We start from the raw sequence: 19,671 nt of genomic DNA, 5'->3' as shown, positions 1-19,671 counted from the left end.
TAACTTCTCACACTTCATCCCCGCTGGCACCTATAACATCCACCGTACTACTAGTGTCTTCCACAGTGAAGACTGACACAAAATGCCTATTCAGTTTGCTCGCTATTTCATTGCTCCCCCATTACTACCTCTCCAGCATTGTTTCTCAGCGGTCTGATATTGACTATTGAGGGATGGCCACGACACGACGACGATTCACTCTCACTTCTCCTTTGCAATTAATGTATCTGAAAAATACATAAGGTACCTTAATGTCTTTTAATGAGATTTAGAGTATGTTAAAAGTTTAACACCCTTATTGGGCTGTACTGAACTATATTTCATTTCTTACTGACGGCTTCACATTTTCAGGAATAGCAAAGACCATGAGGTACTGCCAGTGGTAGATGGTGCCCTGTCTACCAGAAAATTCGGATTCACCTTCTTCTTGGCTTGGAAAGAAATGTTTGACAATATCAATCCAGGTAAAACTCCTACTCTGATGTGTATGCTGGATTTCATCTTGCAGTGCATTAGTAACATGAAAACTACTTCAATTTCTGTATTCTTAGAGAATGCAGTTAAAACCAGCTTCAGTGCTTCTTTATATACCCAAGCATGGCTGGTACAGGAGTTACACAAAATGCTGGAGAGAGAGAGAGAGGGAGATAGGGGGATGGAGAGAAGGGAAGAGGAGGAGGAGGGGAAGGAAAATACTCCAGTGGTAAAACAGCATAACTGTGACTGACAGGGGAAGTCAAAGCTATTGTAAAAGGAAAAGAAAGGCAATACAACAACTAGTGGGATGATAGAAGTTTTTTAAAACCTTCAGAAAGCAACTAAAAAATCATTGGAAGGGAAAAGATGAAATATGGAAGCAAGCTAACAAATAATATCAAAGTGGATAGTAAAAGCTTTTTCAGTATGTTAAAAATAAAAAAAGAAATGAGAGTGGATATAGGACCACTAGAAAATGAGGCAGGAGAAATAATGGGAAGACACTAGCATTATGCCTGATGTTGCAGTGTGTGAAGGAAGAGAAGTGGGTGCAGTTACTATTACAAGACAGGAAGTGCTCAAAAAGCTGAAAGACCTAAAGGTACTTAGGTCACCCGGCTCAGAGGAACCACACCCCAGGGTTCTGAGTGAGGTAGTGTTAGAGATTGTGATGGCATTAGAAATGACCTTTAAAAAATCATTGGACCCTGACATGGTGCCAGAGGACTAGAAAATTGCAAATGTCACTCCACTCTTTAAGTAAGGAGGAAGGCAGCAGAAAGGAAATTATAGACCAGTTAGCCTAACCTCAGTGGTTGGGAAGATGTTAGAGTCATTTGTTAAGGACGAGGTGATGGAGTACATGGTGACACAGGACAAGATAGTACAAAGTCAGCATGGTTTCCTTCGGGGAAAATCCTGCCTGACAAACCTGTTGGATTTCATTGAGGAGATTACAAGTAGAATGGATAAAGGAGATACAGTGGATATTGTACATTTGGACTTTCAGAAGACCTTTGACAAGGTGCCACACATGAAGCTGCTTACCAAGTTAGAGCCCGTGGTATTGCAGGAATGGTTAGTGCATTGGCTAATTGAAAGAAGGCAGCGAGTGGGAATAAAAGGGTCCTTGTCTGGTTGGCTGCCAGTGACTAGTGGTGTTCCGCAAGGGTCGGTGTTGGGACCACTTCTTTTTATGCTATATACAAATGATTTAGATGATGGAATAGATGGCTTTGTTGCCAAGTTTGCAGATGATATGAAGTTTGGTGGAGGGGCAGGTAGTGTTGAGAAAACAGGTAGAATACAGAAGGACTTATAGACAGATTAGGAAAATGGGCAAGAAAGTGGCAAATGAAATACAATGCTGGAAAATGTATGGTCATGCACATTGGTAGTAGAAATAAATGTGCGGCCTATTTTCTAAACGGTGATATAATCCAGGAATCTGAGTTGCAGAGGGACTTGGGTTTCCTTGAGCAGAACACCCTGAAGGTTAACTTGCATGCTGAGTCAGTGGTGAGGAAGGCAAATGCCATGTTAGCATTCATCTCAGGAGGTCTAGAATACAAGAGCAGGGATGTGATGCTGAGGCTTTATAAGGCACTGGTGAGGCCTCACCTTGAGTATTGTGAACAGTTTTGGGGCCCTCATCTTAGAAAAGATGTGCTGGCATTGGAGAGGGTCCAGAGGAGGTTCACAAGGATGATTCCAGGAATGAAAGGACTATCATATGAGGAATGTTCGATGGCTCTGGGTCTGTACTCGCTGGAATTCAAAAGGATGATGGTGGTCTCATTGAAACCTCTTGAATATTGAAAGGCCTAGACAGAGTAGATGTGGAACGGATGTTTCCCATAGTGGGAGAGTCCAGGACAAGAGGGCGCAGCCTCAGGATAGAGGGGCACCCTTTCAAAACAGAGGTGTGGAGAAATTTCTTTAGCCAAAGGGTAGTGAATTTATGGAATCTGTTGGTTGCCACATGCAGCTGTGGAGGCCCAGTCGTTGGGTGTATTTAAGGCAGAGATTGATAGGTTCTTGATTGAATATGGCATCAAAGGTTATGGGGAGAAGGCAGGGAACTGGGGTTGAGGAACAGATAAAAAAAAAAAGGATCAGCCATGATTGAATCGTGGAGCAGACTTGAAGGGCCAGATGGCCTAATTCTGCTCTTATGTCTTATGGTCTTATGGAGGGGATGCAAGGGGGAGCAGGAGGGGGAGAGAAGGAGGAAAGAAAGTGAGGGAGAAAGTGAAGGAGATGGAGAGAGTGATATGGAGAGTGAGATAGCGAGAGAGAGAGAGATAGAAAGACAGGGAGCGAGAGAAGGAGAGAGTGAGACAAAGAGAGTGAAAGAGAGAGAGATGGACACAGAGGTGGGGAGAGAAAAGGGGAGGAGAATGTGTTTGAGAAAGAGGAAGGGAGTAAAGGAGAGGGAAAGAGGAGGAGGGTGAGGAGGGAGGGAGATGAGAGGGGAGAAGGAAGAGGAGAGAAGAAGGAGAAAGTGTGAAAGAGAGGGAGAGAGCAGAGAGAGCAAGACAGGAAGAGGGAGATAGGTAAATTGAGAGAGGTGGGGAGAGAGAAGGAGAAGCAGAAAGTGTGAGAGGAAAGGAATGGAGAGAGAGAGAAGAAGACACAGTGAAGAGAGACAGAGTGGGAGAGATAGGAGAGGGAGAATGAGGAAGAGGGAGTAGGGTGAGGTAGGAGGAGGAGGAGGATAGAAGGGGAGGGGAGAGAGTGAGTGAAGGAGAAGGAGAGAATGAAGGGGACAGCGAAGGGGAGGGAGAGGGAAAGAGAGAGGAGAGATGGAGGAAGAGAGAGCGAGACTATTGAATTGTCATGTCATGTGGATCCCTGTATTCATAAAGAACTGAGAAGCCGCATGCAGGTAAAATGAATAGGGAGGCAGGGAGAATACGGCTGTCACAAGAGGTTTGAAGTTTTGAGGAGGGATACACTTGCATTGCAGGCAGTTCAGAGAAGGTTCACTTATTTCTTTGGATGAAGGTTTGCCTTATGAGGCAAGGTCGACCCTCTGCTTGCCAGTCTGCAAGAATTAAGAGGTGATGTTAATGAAACATAGAATATTCTGTGAAGACTGCCTGATAGGCATTGGGAATGTATTTCTCCTCATGAGGGAGCTTACAATTAAAGATATGGTTACTGAATAATGTTTGGTCCTTTGTCATGGAGATGAGATCTAAGTAAAAAATATTATTATCAAATTATGTGTGTGCTACCAGATACTACCTAGAGATTAGTTTCCTTGCAGGCATTTACAGAAAAGTAAAGAAGTGCAATTGAATTTATGAAAAAAAACGACACAGAAACAAAGACTGACAAACAACCAATGTGCAAAAGAATATAAATTGTACAAAAACAAAACTGGGAACATGAGTTTTGGAGTCTCTGAAAGTCAGCCTGTAGATTGCGTATCAACTCAGTGTTATGGTGAGTGAAGTTATCCACCCTGGTTCAGGAGTCTGATGGTTGAGGGATAATAACTGTTCCTGAACCTGGTGGTGCGAAGCCCAAGGCTCTGATACCCCTTGCCCGTTGGTGGTAGCATGGACAGAGCATGGCCTGGATGGTTAGAGTCTTTGATACACAATGCTGTGTCCGTGTAAATATACTCAGTGGGGTTGGGGAGAGGGTTTTCCTTCTGGAGGGGCTAAAGCTTCCAAATTCTGCCAAGTTTGAAAAAGCTGCAGAGGGTTGCAAACTCAGCCAGCCCTGCCACGAGCACTAGCCTCCACACCATTGAGGATCTCTTCAGAAGGCAACTCTTCAAGAAGGTGACTTCCATCATCAATGACCCCCCCTCCCCCCCCCCCACCTCCCAGGACATGACTTCTTATCATTACCTCCATCAGGGAGGAGTTACAGGAGCCTGAAGACACACATTTTACCTCTCGGGAGCAGCTTCTTCCCCTCCGCCATCAGATTTCTAAAAGGTCCATGAACACTATTTTGCTCCTTTTTAGCTCTATTTTTTTTTTGGTTTATTTTCTTATTTAATCCCTATTGTGACTTATAATTCTATTATGCATTGCACAGTACTGCTGCCACAAAATGGCAAATGCTAGTGATAACAAATCTGATTGTGATTCCTTCACCGGGTAGCTATGGAAACCGAATCATTGAATGTATTCCAGGCAGGGGAATAGTTCACAGGAGTTAACAGTAATTGGGATCAGGCGGGAGAACCAAAAGAATACTTTACTGAAGGGCAGAACACGTGAGCTCAGATAGATGAATAACTCTTTGTTCTCGCAGTTTCTGTACCCTCAGAGAGAATAAGGACCTTGTTTCCTTTGAAAAACTGGTTCCTCTTGTTCTACCACATACCTTTGTTTTCATCTGGAGACTTTTAATCCTTAATATTGCTGCAATCTTTCTTGTTTACTGCATTTTATGCTTCATATCACTGAATTTATGAACTTTGACCCTGCCATTGAAACCTGGGCACAGATTCAAGATTGCTTAATGCCATTTGAGTGTAAAGAAAACAATATACTTGTTGCTCTGGGTCCAACGCTGAGCAAAAAAAAAGAGATAAAAGACACAATCATATTTTTTTTAACAAGTACATGGATGGTAGGGGTATGGAGGACTATGGTCCCAGCAGGCAGTTTAAATAGTTTGGCAAGGACTAGATGGGCAGAAGGGCTGTTTTCTGTGCTGTACTTTTCTAGGTCTCTACTACTCTAAAACACAATAAATAAAAAGACATAAAAGAACGTGCACACACATCGACCGTATGTCGATAAAGTGACACTAGCCTGTACATAAGGTGACTGATGGGAATAATAAAGTATTGGTGGAGGTTTTAATCAGTCTTACTGTTGTTTTTGAGTCTGGTGGTCCTGGTGTGGATGCTACGTAGCCTCCTCCCTGACAAAAGTGGGACAAACAGTCCATGAGCAGAGTGAGTGGGATCCTTCATGATGTAACTGGCTCTCTTCCAGCACCTTTCTGTATAAATGTCCTTAATGGTGGGTAGGCTGGCGCTAGTGATTCCTTGGGCAGTTTTGAGTACCCATTGTAGAGTTTGGAAATGCCACAGGGAAACCACTGCCTTCCCAGTCATCTGCTGTATCCAGTGCTCCCAGTGAGGCCCGACGTAAATTGGGCACTGCCCCAGTGAACGCCTTCACTGCATCCGCCACAAAAGGTGGGATTTCCCAGTCGCTACCCACTTCAATTCAGCTTCTCATTCCCATTCTGACATGTCTGTCCATGGCCTCCTCTGCTGCTGTGGTGAGGCTAAACTCAGGTTGGAGGAGCAACATCCCATATTCTGTCTGGGTAGCCTTCAACCTGATGGCATGAACAGCGATTTTTCTAACTTCTGATAGTTCTCCCCCCCCACCCCCCACTGTATATCCATTCCCCGTTCTGGTTACTGTATTACCCCTTTCTTTCCCCTCCCCTTCCCCCACTCACCACCTCCCTCTGGTGCCCCTTCTATTTGCCTTTCTTCAAATGGTTCACTGTCCTCTCCTATTCCTTGTCAACCCTTTACCTCTCCCACCTATTCCCCTCCCAGCCTCTTCATTCCCCCTCACCTGATCTCACGTATCACCTGCCAGCTTGTGTTCTCCCTCCAGTGGATCAGGTGATAGGTGAGGGGGAAGGTGGGTGGGTGGGAGAGGAGGGAGGAGGTGAGTCATCTGGGTAAGCCTACCTTGAATAAGCTTAAATTTTCTCCTTGATGGGAGCTCAGTGAGACTCTCTCTCGCTGCCTCCTCCCCCCCCCCCCGCCCCCCGCCTGTGCTTTGTTGCTCCTCTCTGCCTCTTCAATCACTTGCTCTCCCAGACTCGCCTCACATCATCCCACCTCCACCTTTCCCTCTCCCTGCCCCACCTGGCTTTACCCATCACCTTCCAGCTTGAGCTCCCCATCCTCCCCCACCTTCTTTTGCTGTCTTCCTCCCGCTTCCCTTCCGGACCTGATGAAGAGTCTCAGCCCGAAACCTCCCCACCAAAGATGCTGTCTGACCTGCCGAGATCCTCCAGTGTTTCGCGTGTTTCTTAATTGAGTGGCTCCTTCCCCCGATAATGGCTCAGTTTATTTGAGGTAACAAACATACCTTTGACTATATGGCCATAGTATTATCCTAGATACTCAAATGATCTTACTCACTGTCATGACTGTTAATTCATAGCAGATGTGACGATTGTGCATTCGTCTAGGAGTCTGCTTCTTCACTGCAACATAGTTAGAGACTGTGGGCAGCAGGTACAGAAGCCTTATGTCGCCCACAGCCAGGTTCAAGGACAGGTATTATCCAAAGCCATCATGCTCCTGGTATGTAATTATATACTGTGTGCATATATATGAATATGTACATATGTATGCATATATGTATTCTTTTGCACATTGCTTGCATGCTAGTCTTTGTTAATGTATAGTTTCTCAGAAATTCTATTGTATTTCTTTATTTTACTGTAAATGCCTGCAAGGAAATGATGACATACTATACATACATTGACATGACTTTGACTTTGACATGAGTGTGGGTACCATTGATTTGCTTGTCTCCCGGCCAATTTACTGACCGATGCTTGGGAGGCATTGACCTATGGACCAGGGGACTCCCTTCAGCAACCCCCCAAACCACCCAACCAAAGACTGTCTAATTCTCTGCTTCTTCCCGCAGTTGCTGTGGCCCTTGACTTGGAAACAGCCAATAGGCTACTCGAGGTGTCTAATGACTTGAAGGGTGTGAGGTGGACCAGGAAACAAAAGAGAGTCCCTGACACTTGGAAGAGGTTCACGGTCTGGCCATGTGTGCTGGGATCAGAGGGATTCACATCAGGGGGAAATTACTGGGAGGTAGATGTGACGGGGAATCAGGGCTGGGGTCTGGGAGTTGTCAAAGAGTCTGTGGAGAGGAAGAAACGGGTTGACATGACGCCAGAGAATGGATTCTGGATCATCCAGAGAACGGGTGATGGACTCGGTGTTCTCACCTCCCCCCCAACCACTCTCCCAGCCGGTCCCATCCCCGGGAAGGTGGGAGTTTATCTCAACTACGAGTCCGGGACAGTTTCATTTTACAACTTGGACTCCAAGTCCCATCTGCACATCTTCACCGGGAATAAATTCACGGAGAAACTTTATCCTTTCTTCTGGACTTTGGATGAAACCAGCTGGTTGAAAATCTGAAATTAAACATATTCGGCAGCAAGGCACACAAAATGCTGGAGGAACCTTGCAGGTCAGGCAGCACCTGTGGCGGGGGTCGGTGAGGAATAAAGTGTCAATGTTTCGGGCCAACACCCGTCATCAGGACTGTACTGACTGCAGGGAGGTTGTACATTTTCCCTGTGGCCACCTGGGGTCCCCTGAAAACAGCTCCTTTGGCTCACTGGTCCACGCCAAATTCAGTTTGTTTTTAATGGCCTCTAACCCATCCGATCTGAGATATCAGAGCCAAGTTTATCATCACTAACATACATCATGAAGTTTGCTGTTTTGTAGCAGCAGTACAGAATCAGAATCAGGTTTTTTATCACTGGCATGTGACGTGAAATTTGTTAACTTAGCAGCAACAGTTCAATGCAATACATAATCTAGCAGAGAGAGAAAAAAATAATAAATAAAATAAAACATAATAATAAACAAGTAAATCAATTACATATATTGAAGAGATTTTTAAAAATGTGCAAAAACAGAAATAATGTATATTTTAAAAAGCGAGGTAGTGTCCAAAGCTTCAATGTCCATTTAGGAATCGGATGGCAGAGTGAAAGAAGCTGTTCCTGAATCGCTGAGTGTGTGCCTTCAGGCTTCTGTACCACCTACCTGATGGTAACAGTGAGAAAAGGGCATGCCCTGGGTGCTGGAGGTCCTTAATAATGGGCACTGCCTTTCTGAGACACTGTTCCTTGAAGATGTCCTAGGTACCTTGTAAGCTCATACCCAAGCAGAGCTGACTAGAATTATAACCTTCTGCATCTTCCTCCGGTCCTGTGCAATAGCCCCTCTGTACCAGACAGTGATGCAGCCTGTCAGAATGCTCTCCATGGTACGACTATAGAAGTTTTTGTGTGTATTGGTTGACATGCCAAATCTCTTCAAACCCCTAATGAAGTATAGCCGCTGTCTTGCCTTCTTTATGACTACATCAATATGTTGGGACCAGGTTAAATCCTCAGAGATCTTGACACCCAGGAACTTGAAACTGCTCATTCTCTCCAGTTCTGATCCCTCTATGAGAATTGGTAGGTATTCCTTCATTTTACCCTTCCTGAAGTCCACAGTCAGCTCTTTCCCCTTACTGCCAGGTTGTTGCTGAGGCACCATTCCACCAGTTGGCGTATCTCACTCCTGTACGCCCCCTTGTCACCACCTTTATGGTTGTGATGGCAGAGGGTCCAAAGCTGTTGCTAAGGTGTTGAGTGTGTGTCTTCAGGCTCCTGTACCTCCTCCCTGCTGGCAGATGATGCAGATTTCCACAGATGCTACCTGACCTAGTTAATTGTTGCAGCACTTTCCATTTTCTATTTCCATACCACGTTGGCCTAGCGATTTTTTTTTTTTTTTGATTTCTATTCATATAGCTTGAATCTGTCTGGCAGGACCCAGCACTTTACTGTTAGCTTTGACCACTGTAAACTGCCCACAGGTGTGTGCTAAGCAGGTCAGTTGGGAGTCGATGCCTATGAGAATGAGAGGAAAGAGTTGGAGGTGAAACGTGAGGACGCGGGACTCGTGGGATGCTGTGAGAGGCGGCCTGTTCACAAAAAAAATGTTATTGGTTAATCTATCTAATTTTGATAATACAATTGAATTACTTGATTTCTTAATCCAGAATAAACTGTGTAAATAAACTTCTCATTCTTACATTTGTAGACAATGTTTTAATATTAAATTGCATCAAACCAATAGGATCAAGCGCCAGTTCACGTTTAATTGTCATTCAACCAGACACACGAACACAGTCAAACAAAACAAGGTTCCTGTAGAGCACAGCACACATGGTTATGTTGGCAAAAGTGTACAGTCACCAAAAAGAATATAGCCCAGGTCTCTGGGAGGCATGGCCTGAGTGTACAAAGGTCTTTTTGTTCCCACTCATGTGGCCCCTGAGGTGGTCAATAATTGGGGGGGGGTCTTCCCGTCCCAAGCTGGCCCCTCCCTCTTCTGTAGTGGAAGAACTTTTTTCAGCACAGCATCGTGGGCTGAAGGGTCCGCATTGGGTTTTCTATGTGTAACCGTACACTGTGGCCTCCCCCTCAGAGCCTTTGAGGTGGCTGCTCCGAGCTTCAGTGCCTCCCTCAGCACGTCCTCCTGTGGTGTTCCGCAGTCCTCCACAGACATCTCGATGTGCTGACAGAGCTAAGGCTATTTTTCCTCTTTTTTTTTTTTTTGGAACAAAATACACTTTATTGATGATAAAAGTACTTACAAGATTAAAGCACTCAATGCCCTTTCGTCCTTCACAGGGCTGTACATGGTCAATGATCTCCATACAGCTCTTCTTGTTTTAGTGGGGTGGGCCCTTTGAGCAGCACCGTCCCAGCATCCCAGCCCCCAACAACACGTTTAGCTCTAACCTAATCACAGAGTAATTTACAGTGGACAATTAACCTATCTGGTACGGCGTTGAACTGCGGGAAGAAACTAGAGCACAAGGGGAAGACTCACGCATTCCATGGGGTGTACGTACAGTCTCCTTACAGAGGACGCCAGGGCTCAACTCCAAACTCTGACATCCTGAGATAACTGCTACGCTACCAGGGTGCCCAAATAGATGCCACCATCATTCATACAACTTAACAGCCCTGCTGCCACTCATGTGCCACCCTGGGGTGGTATACTAACTCCTACAATAATTGGGGGGCTACCTCTCCCCACACCCAGCCCCTCCCTCTTCCAGTAGGAGACGAACCCTACATTGTGGTCCTTCCCCACTGAACTTCAGTGTGTCCCTCAGCATGTATTCTCGCAGTCTGCAATGTGCCAGTCAGCTGCTTTCCTCCACAGATATCTCGGTGTGCTTGCAAGACCAACAAGTTTCGTCCGACCAAAGAGCGTCTTTCACTGATCTGAAGATCTGCCAGCATCAGCTGATGTTTGTCTCACTTTTAACATTGTAATTCCCCCCTTTCACTGGCAAGTCGACATGAAGAAGCGTGGTTAAATGCCAAGTTCAGTTTGAGAGTGAGGTATCTGGGGCTGAAGCCAGTGTATCAAATTTAAATTGAACAGGTTACAATTGTGTGAGCATAGAGTTGGCTGAAATGGATGAGGAAGATATATTACAGGCAAAGATTGGGTAATAGCAACAGAAGATACTTAAAGAGGCTTTCCATAAATCTTTGCATTAAGTTAAGAAAGCCTCTCTAATTCTTCAATTCATGATGGATTTAGTTAAAAACAGAGAGCTAACAAAAACATTTAGAGCTTCTTCAGGCTAATGAAAAACCATCCCAATTCCATAACCCACACCTGTTATGGAAACACCAATGCCTCAGAGTGGAAAAAACGCACAAAATGTGATGGATACTTCCAGTCCATCCTAGGTAAAGCCCTCCCCACCATTGAGAACAGCCACAAGAAAGAAGCATCCATCATTAAATACTCAACTGCATTGTGTTCTCTTTCCGCTGCTGCCTTCAGAAAGTGTGACAGGAGCTTTAGGCCCCACACCACCAGGTTCAGGAACAGTTATTACCCCTCAACCATCAGTTCCCACACCACCAGGTTCAGGAACAGTTATTACCCCTCAACCATCAGGTCCCACACCACCAGGTTCAGAATCAGTTATTACCCCTCAATCATCAGTTCCCACACCACCAGGTTCAGGAACAGTTATTACCCCTCAACCATCAGGTCCCACACCACCAGGTTCAGGAACAGTTATTACCCCTCAACCATCAGTTCCCACACCACCAGGTTCAGGGAAAGTTATTACCCCTCAACCATCAGGTCCCACACCACCAGGTTCAGGATCAGTTATTACCCCTCAACCATCAGTTCCCACACCACCAGGTTCAGGGAAAGTTATTACCCCTCAGCCAACAAGTCCCACACCAGCAGTTTCAGGAACAGTTATTCCCCTACAACCATCAGGTCCCACGCCACCAGGTTTTAAGAACAGTTATTACCCTACAACCATCAGGTCCCACACCACCGGGTTCAGAAAGAGTTATTACCACTTAACCGTCAGGCTACACACCACTAGGTTCAGGAACAGTTATTACCCCTCAACCATCAGGTCCCACACCAGCAGGTTCAGGAACAGTTATTACCCCTCAACCATCAGGTCCCACACCACCAGGTTTTAAGAACAGTTATTACCCTACAACCATCAGGTCCCACACCACCAGGTTCAGAAACAGTTATTACCGCTCAACCGTCAGGCTACACACCACCAGGTTCAGGGACAGTTATTACCCCTCAACCATCAGGTCCCACACCAGCAGGTTCAGGAACAGTTATTACCCCTCAACCATCAGGTCCCACACCAGCAGGTTCAGGAACGGTTATTACCCCTGAACCGTCAGGCTCCTGAACCAGCGTCGATAACTTTACTCACCTCAACACTGAACTGATTCTGGAAACTCACTTTCAAGAGCCCTTTAGAACTCATGGTCTCAATAGAATTTCTTTTATTTGTGAAATTGATCTTCTTTTGCACTTTGGTTACTGTTCAGTGTTTTTTATGCATAGTCTTTCATAAATTCTTTAATACTTTATTTTCTTGTAAAAACCTGCAAGAAAATGAATCTCAAAACTGTACTGTAAATAGTAACATACATGCACTTTGATAATAATTTTACTTTGATTTTCAACATGTCCACATTATCAACAAGTCCTGTCCTTCACACTCAGTATTTATTTGTTGTATGCACCTTATCACTGCCCAGTCCATCATGTGTAAAGCCCTCGCCACCACCGAACAGGGAGCTGTGATGTTACTTGGACTTATTGAGTATGTCTGGAAGAAAACAAATCTCAGAGTTGTATGTGGTGATTATATATGTAGTTTAGGGTAGAAGACTATAAGACGAAGGAGCAGAATTAGGCCATTCAGCCTATCAAGTCTGCCCTGCCATTTTATCATGGCTTATCACTTCCTTCTCAACCCCATTCTCCTGCATTCTCCCCGTAATCTTTCATGACCTGACTCATCATGAAAATACCAACCTCCATCTGAAATGCACCCGGTGACCTGGCCTCCACAGTCACATGTGGCATCAAATTCCACCTATTCACCACCCACGGGCTAAAGAAGTCTCTCCTCGTCTCTGTTATAGATGGATGTCCCTCTATTTTGAGGCTCTACACTCTGGTCCTAGATTCCCCCACCAAAGGAAACATCCTCTTCACATCCACTCTAGCTAAGCCTTTCAGCATTCAATAGGTTTCAATGAGATCCTCCTCGTTCTTCTAAATTCCAGCGAGTAAAGGCCCAAAGCCTTCAATCGCTGCTCATATGAAAACGCCTTCATTCTGAGTTATTTTCATCAACCTCCTTTGATCCCTCACCAATGCTAGCACATCTCTTCTCAAATGGGCTCAAAACTGCTCACAATACTCCAAGTGATGACTCATCAGTGCCTTATCAAGACTCAGCATTACATCTTTGCTTTTATACTTTACTTCTCTTGAAATGAATGCTAACATTACATCTACCTCCCTCACCACCAATTCAACATGCAAATTAACTTTTAAGGAATCCTGCCAATGACTCCCAAATCCCTTTGCACCTCGGATTTTTGCATTTACTCAGCATCTAGAAAAGAGATAATTCTTTTATTACTTCGACCAATGTGCATGACCGTATATGTTCCGACACTGTATTTCATCTTCCTCCTCTTTGCCCATTCTCCTAATCTGTCTAATTCCTTCTGCAGTGTCTCTGCTTCCTCAGTACCACCTGCCTCTCCACCAGTCTTCGTATTGTCCACAAACTTTGACACAAAGCCATCAATTTCATCATCCGAATCACTGACAGACAACATAAAAAGAAGCGGTCCCAGCAGACTCCTATAGAATAGAAATAGTCACCGGCAGCCAATCCAAAAAGGATGCTTTTATTCCCACTCTTTGCTTCATGTCAATCAGCCAATGCTCTATCCATGCTATTATCTTTCCACTAATACTTATTTTTCAGCAGTCTCATGTGCAGCACCTTGTAAAAACCCTTCTGAAAATTTAAGTACACAACATCCACTGATACCCTTTAGACTACTCTGCTTGTTATTTCTTCAAAAAATTCCACCAGATTGTCAGACAAGATTTTCCTTTAAGGGAACCATGCAGACTTTGGCTGATTTTCTTGTGGGTCTCCAAGTACACTGAAGTCAACTCCAACATCTTCCCAAGCATGAAAGAACAAGATAAAAGAGTCCATAAGACATAGGAGCAGAATTAGGCCATTCAGCCCATTGAGTCTGCTCCACCACTCCATCATGGCTGATTCTGGATCCCACTCAACCCCATACACCTGTCTTCTCGCCATAACCTTTAATGCCCTGGCCGATCAGGACGCTATCAACTTCTGTCTTAAATATACCCACAGACTTGACCTACACCACGACCATTGCACAGATTTACTACTCTCTGCCACTCTCTGGCTAAAGAACATTCCTCCTTACCTCTGTTCTAAAGGGTCGCCTCCTCAATTTTGAGGCTTGTTCCTGATACCCCAGAGGAAACATCCTCTCCATATTCTCCCTATCTAGTCCTTTCAACATTTGGTAGGTTTCAATGAGGTTCCCAACCGTGCCCCCGCATTCATCTAAATTCCAGTGGGTACAGGCCCAAAGCTTTCAAACACTCATCATATGTTAACCCTAGCATTCCTGGAATCATCCGCATGAACCTCCTCTGGACTGTTTCCAATGACAACACATCCTTTCTGAGAAATGGGGCTCAAAACTGTTGACAATACTCCAGGTGTGGCCTGACTAGTGTCTATAAAGTCTCAGCATTATCTTCTTGCTTTTATATTCTATTCCCCTTGAAATAAATGACAGCATTGCATGTTCCTTCTTTACCACAGACTCAACCTGTATACAAAAGTGATATTGTAAAGTAAAAGCTTTTTCCAGCATGTAAAAAATATAAGAGAGATGAGAGTGGATATAGGACCTCTAGAAAATGAGGAGGGAGAAATAATAGCGGAGGGCAAAGAGATAGCAGATGAACTAAATAAGCAATTTACATCGGTCTTCACAGTTCCAGCTGTTGAGGGGTGTGAGGGAAGAGAAGTGAGTACAGTTACTATTACAAGGGAGCAGGTAATCAAAAAGTTGGAAGACCAGAGTCACCCAGAGCAGATGAACTATACCCTAGGGTTCTGAAAGAAATAGTGGTGGAGATTGTGAAGGCATTAGTAATGATCTTTCAAAAATCATTGGACTCTGGCATGGTACTTTATACCTTACACTTTATTGTCACCAAACAATTGATACTAGAACGTACAATCATCACAGTGATATTTGATTCTGCGCTTCCCGCTCCCCGGATTACAGATCAATGGTAGATATTAAAAATTTAAATTATAAATCATAAATAGGAAAATGGAAAGTAAGGTAGTGCAAAAAAACCAAGAGGCAGGTCCGGATATTTGGAGGGTACGGCCCAGATCCGGGTCAGGATACATTCAGCAGTCTTATCACAGTTGGAAAGAAGCTGTTCTCCAATCTGGCCGTAGGCCATAGGTGCCATAGGGATTGGAAAATTGCAAATGTTACTCCACTCCTTAAGAACCTGTTAGAATTCTTTGAAGAGATTACATGTAGGATAGATAAAGGGGATGAAGTGGATGTTGTATACTGGACTTTCAGAAGGCCTTTGACAAGGTGCCACAAGGGAGAATTTAAGAGCCCGTGGTATTCCAGGAGAATTATTGGCATAGTTAGAGCATTGACTGATTGGCAGGAGCGGTGAGTGGTTGGCTGCAGTGACTAGTGGTGTTCTGAGGGAATGGCGTTGGGACTGTTTCTCTTTATGCTGTATATCAATAATTTAGATGATGGAATAGATGGTCTTGTTGCCAAGTTTGCAGATGATACGAAGATTGGTGGAGGGGCAGGTAGTGTTTAGGAAACAGGCAGGCTGCAGAAGGATGTAGACAGATTAGGAGAATGAGGAAGAGAGTGGCAAATGAAATACAAGGTTGGAATATGCATGGTCATGCACTTTGGTAGTAGAAATAAATATGCAGATTATGTTCTAAATGGAGAGAAAATCTAAAAATCTGAGATGCTCAGGGACTTGGGAGTCCTTGTGCAGAACACCCTTAAGGTTAATTTGCAGGTAGAGTCGGTGGTGAGGAAGGCAAATATCATGTTAGCATTAATTTCAATAAGTCTAGAATACAAGAGCGGGGATGTGATGCTGAGGCTTTATAAGGCACTGGTGAGGTCTCACCTTGAGTATTGTGAACAGTTTTGGCTCCTCATCTGAGAAGTTCTGCTGGCATTGGAGAGTGTCCGGATGAGGTTCAGAAGGATGATTCCGGGAATGAAATTGCCCTATCATCTGCCTGTCCTTCCTGACCCTACCTACTAACATCCCTATCACTCCGGATCTCACCCCTCTGTCAAGTTGCGCAGTACCAAGCAGAACCAGAAGTTGGTTTAAACCCTCCCCAACAGCTCTAGCTGTTAAACCTGTCGGCAAGGATATTGGTTCCCCCTCGGGTTCAGGTGTAGCCCGGCCCTTTTGTACAGATTATAGGATCCCCAGAAGAGATTCCAATGTCTAGAAATCTGTTCTCCCCTCCCCCCCCACCCCCACCCCCGCACCAATTCCTGAGCCACGAATCCATCTGCGAAATCATCCTGTTCTGCAATTTAGGGATTGTTGCTCTGGAAGTATTGATTGCTTTTATAATAAAGTTACTTTAAACTTTGTGATAATTTCTAATTTCTTTCGTCATCGATTTTTTTTATACATTCGCAGACTCATTTTAACAGCGCCCCCCTCAGTAAAGTAATTTAATGGATTTAACACTGCCGTCCCAGTTTCGATGAGTAACAATTCCAGAATGCTCTGCGTTTGTTTCCTGGTTCTGCGTGACGGCCGTCGGGAGACACAGTTAAAGTCTACTGGATCAGCAAGATTCGGGAATAAGCATGGCTTCAAAACGGCAGGTTTGGAGTTTAACTCAGGATCTGATCTGTCCCATCTGCCTGGATTTCTTCATCGATCCGGTGTCAATGGAGTGTGAACATATCTTCTGCCGCTCCTGCGTCTCACAGTATTGGGCCAGCGCGGGGAGAAACTCCTGCCCCGAATGTAAAGAGGTTTTGGCGGACCGCACCCTCAAGGTCAACCGCGCCCTAGCAAGACTGGCCGAGAGAGCTCGAAAACTAAGTCTGAATCCGAGAGAGAAGGAAAGTAAACTTAACTGCGAGGAACATGAGGAAGAGCTGAAGCTGTTTTGTGAGACCGACAAGAAACTGATCTGTGTGATCTGTGCGGCTGCGCTGGAGCACAGGGAGCACCGCTTTCGGACGATTAAAGAAGCTGTCGACGTCTACAAGGTAAATAGAAAAATAATTTGATAATGCGATTATTCATTTCCAGTTCTTACATTTTCTTTCTATTTACAAACGCAATTCTTAGGCTCAGATGAAATCTTTGATGGCATCGCTTACAAAAAGCATATCAGCGATCCAGGAAAAGGAACAGCTTCAAAAACAGAAGATTTCTGGACTCACGGTGGGTTCTTCTTCTAAAGCCGCGACTTTGTGTCGATTTGTTGCCGTTATCGTTTTGCAATAATTAATGCCCGCCATGCATTTGACAGGAACAGTCATACCTACTGCAGTCACACTTCAGAACGGAATTCTCCAAAATGCACCAGATTCTCGCTGAGAGAGAGCAGCGCTTACTCAGAGAACTCAGGGAAGAAGAGAAGAGGATTCTAAACCGAATGGAGGAAAATCTTCGAGTGATTCAAGAAGATTTAATTTCTGCACAGCGGAAACTCTCAAACTATCAGAAAAAGTTGGATCAAGAAGGCGCTGTGGTGTTACTCCAGGTGAGGGATTATATTTCAGACGAGTTAATTGAAAACGCAGTTACAAAGCAGTAGACGGCAGTTTTGAAAGACACAGTATTGCCATCAACTTATAGCCGATCTACAGGAGACGAATGTTTCTTCTGTTTCGGAGTGGTTCTCCCACTGTGATCAAACTAACTTGTCCCCCACAAAATCAGTACAATCCTTGTAATGCCTCATGTTCCCGTCCTCAGCCGCGGCAATCATCTGTTACAATCCTGTAACAGAGAGAATCAGAATCAGAAACAGATTTATTATCCCCGGCATGCGTCCTGGAATTTGTTAACAGCAGCAGCAGTTCGATGCAATACATAATATAGAAGAGAGAAATAACAGAAATAATTGTATATTAAAACAATGAGGGATGTTCACGGGTTTAGTGTCCATTCACGATCAGATGGCAGAGGGGAAGAAGCTGTTTCTAAATCGTTCAGTGTGTGTTTTCTGGCTTCCGTCCCTCCTGCTTGATGGTAACAGAGAGAAAAAGCATTCATAATGGACGCTGCCTTTCTGAGACACCGCTCCTTAAAGATGTCCCGAGTACTTTGTAGACGAGTACCCAAGATGGAGCCGACTAAATTTACAACCCTCTGCAGCTTCTTTCGGTCCCGTGCAGTAGCGACCCCCCCCCCCCCACCACACACACCAGACAGTGATGCAGCCTGTCAGAATGCTCTCCACGGTACATCTGTAGAAGTTTTTGAGTGTATTTGTTGACATGCCAGATCCCTTCAAACTCCTAATAAAGTATAACCACTGCCTTGCCTTCTTTATAACTACATCGATATGTCGGGACCAGGTTTTGTCCTCAGAGATCGTGACACCCAGGAATTTGAAACTGCTCACTCTCTCCTCTTCTGATCCCTCTATGACGATTGGTGTGTGTTCCCTCGTCTTACCCTTCCTGAAGCCCACAATCAACTCTTTCGTCTTTCTGACGTTGAGTGCCAGGTTGTTGCTGCGGCACCACTCCGCTAGTTGGCATATCTCACTCCTGTATGCCTTCTCGTCACCATTTGAGATTCTACAACAAGGTTGTATCATCAGGAAATTTATAAATAGTATTTGAGCTATGCCCAGCCGCACAGTCGTAGTCATAGTATAGTCATAGTCATAGTCATAGTCATACTTTATTGATCCCGGGGGAAATTGGTTTTTGTTACAGTTGCACCATAAATAATAAATAATAATAAAACCATAAATAGTTAAATAGTAATATGTAAATTGTGTCAGGAAATAAGTCAAGGACCAGCCTATTGGCTCAGGGTGTCTAACCCTCCTAAGGAGGAGTTGTAAAGTTTGATGGCCACAGGCAGGAATGACTTCCTATGATGCTCTGTGTTGCATCTCGGTGGAATGAGTCTCTGGCTGAATGTACTCCTGTGCCCACCCAGTACATTATGTAGTGGATGGGAGACATTGTCCAAGATGACATGCAACTTGGACAGCATCCTCTTTTCAGACACCACCATCAGAGAGTCCAGTTCCATCCCCACAACATCACTGGCCTTACGAATGAGTTTGTTGATTCTGTTGGAGTCTGCTACCCTCAGCCTGCTGCCCCAGCACACAACAGCAAACATGATAGCACTGGCCACCACAGACTCATAGAACATCCTCAGCATCGTCCGGCAGATGTTAAAGGACGTCAGTCTCCTCAGGAAGTAGAGATGGCTCTGACCTTTCTTGTAGACAGCCTCAGTGTTCTTTGACCAGTCCAGTTTATAGTCAATTCGTATCCCCAGGTATTTGTAATCCTCCACCATGTCCACACTGACCCCATGGATAGATACAGGGGTCACTGGTACCTTAGCTCTCCTCAGGTCTACCACCAGCTCCTTAGTCTTTTTCACATTAAGCTGCAGATAATTCTTCTCACACCATGTGACAAAGTTTCCTACTGTAGACCTGTACTCAGCCTCATCTCCCTTGCTGATGCATCCAACTATGGCAGAGTCATCAGAAAACTTCTGAAGATGACAAGACTCTGTGCAGTAGTTGAAGTCCGAGGTGTAAGTGGTGAAGAGAAAGGGAGACAAAACATTCCCCTGTGGAGCCCCAGTGCTGCTGATCACTCTGTTGGACACATAGTGTTGCAAGCACATGTACTGTGGTCTGCCAGTCAAGTAATCAAGAATCCCTGACACCAGGAAAGCATCCA

The 19,671-nt window shown here is 44.7% G+C and overlaps 1 protein-coding gene across 1 annotated transcript in view; it reads left to right on the top strand.

Annotated features, from left to right (window-relative positions):
- LOC140198475 (uncharacterized) overlaps positions 1-19,671 on the top strand; it is a 64,388-nt gene that overhangs the window by 13,827 nt on the left and 30,890 nt on the right. The window contains exons 3-5 of the mRNA XM_072259561.1: positions 16,561-16,989; positions 17,072-17,167; positions 17,256-17,489. Coding sequence (XP_072115662.1) covers positions 16,561-16,989; positions 17,072-17,167; positions 17,256-17,489 — 759 coding nt within the window. The remainder of the gene's footprint in view (positions 1-16,560; positions 16,990-17,071; positions 17,168-17,255; positions 17,490-19,671) is intronic.

The sequence above is a fragment of the Mobula birostris genome, chromosome 5 (assembly GCF_030028105.1).
Source record: "Mobula birostris isolate sMobBir1 chromosome 5, sMobBir1.hap1, whole genome shotgun sequence".
In the NCBI taxonomy this organism is placed as follows: domain Eukaryota; kingdom Metazoa; phylum Chordata; class Chondrichthyes; order Myliobatiformes; family Myliobatidae; genus Mobula; species Mobula birostris.
This window is presented reverse-complemented; position numbering and strand designations above follow the sequence as displayed.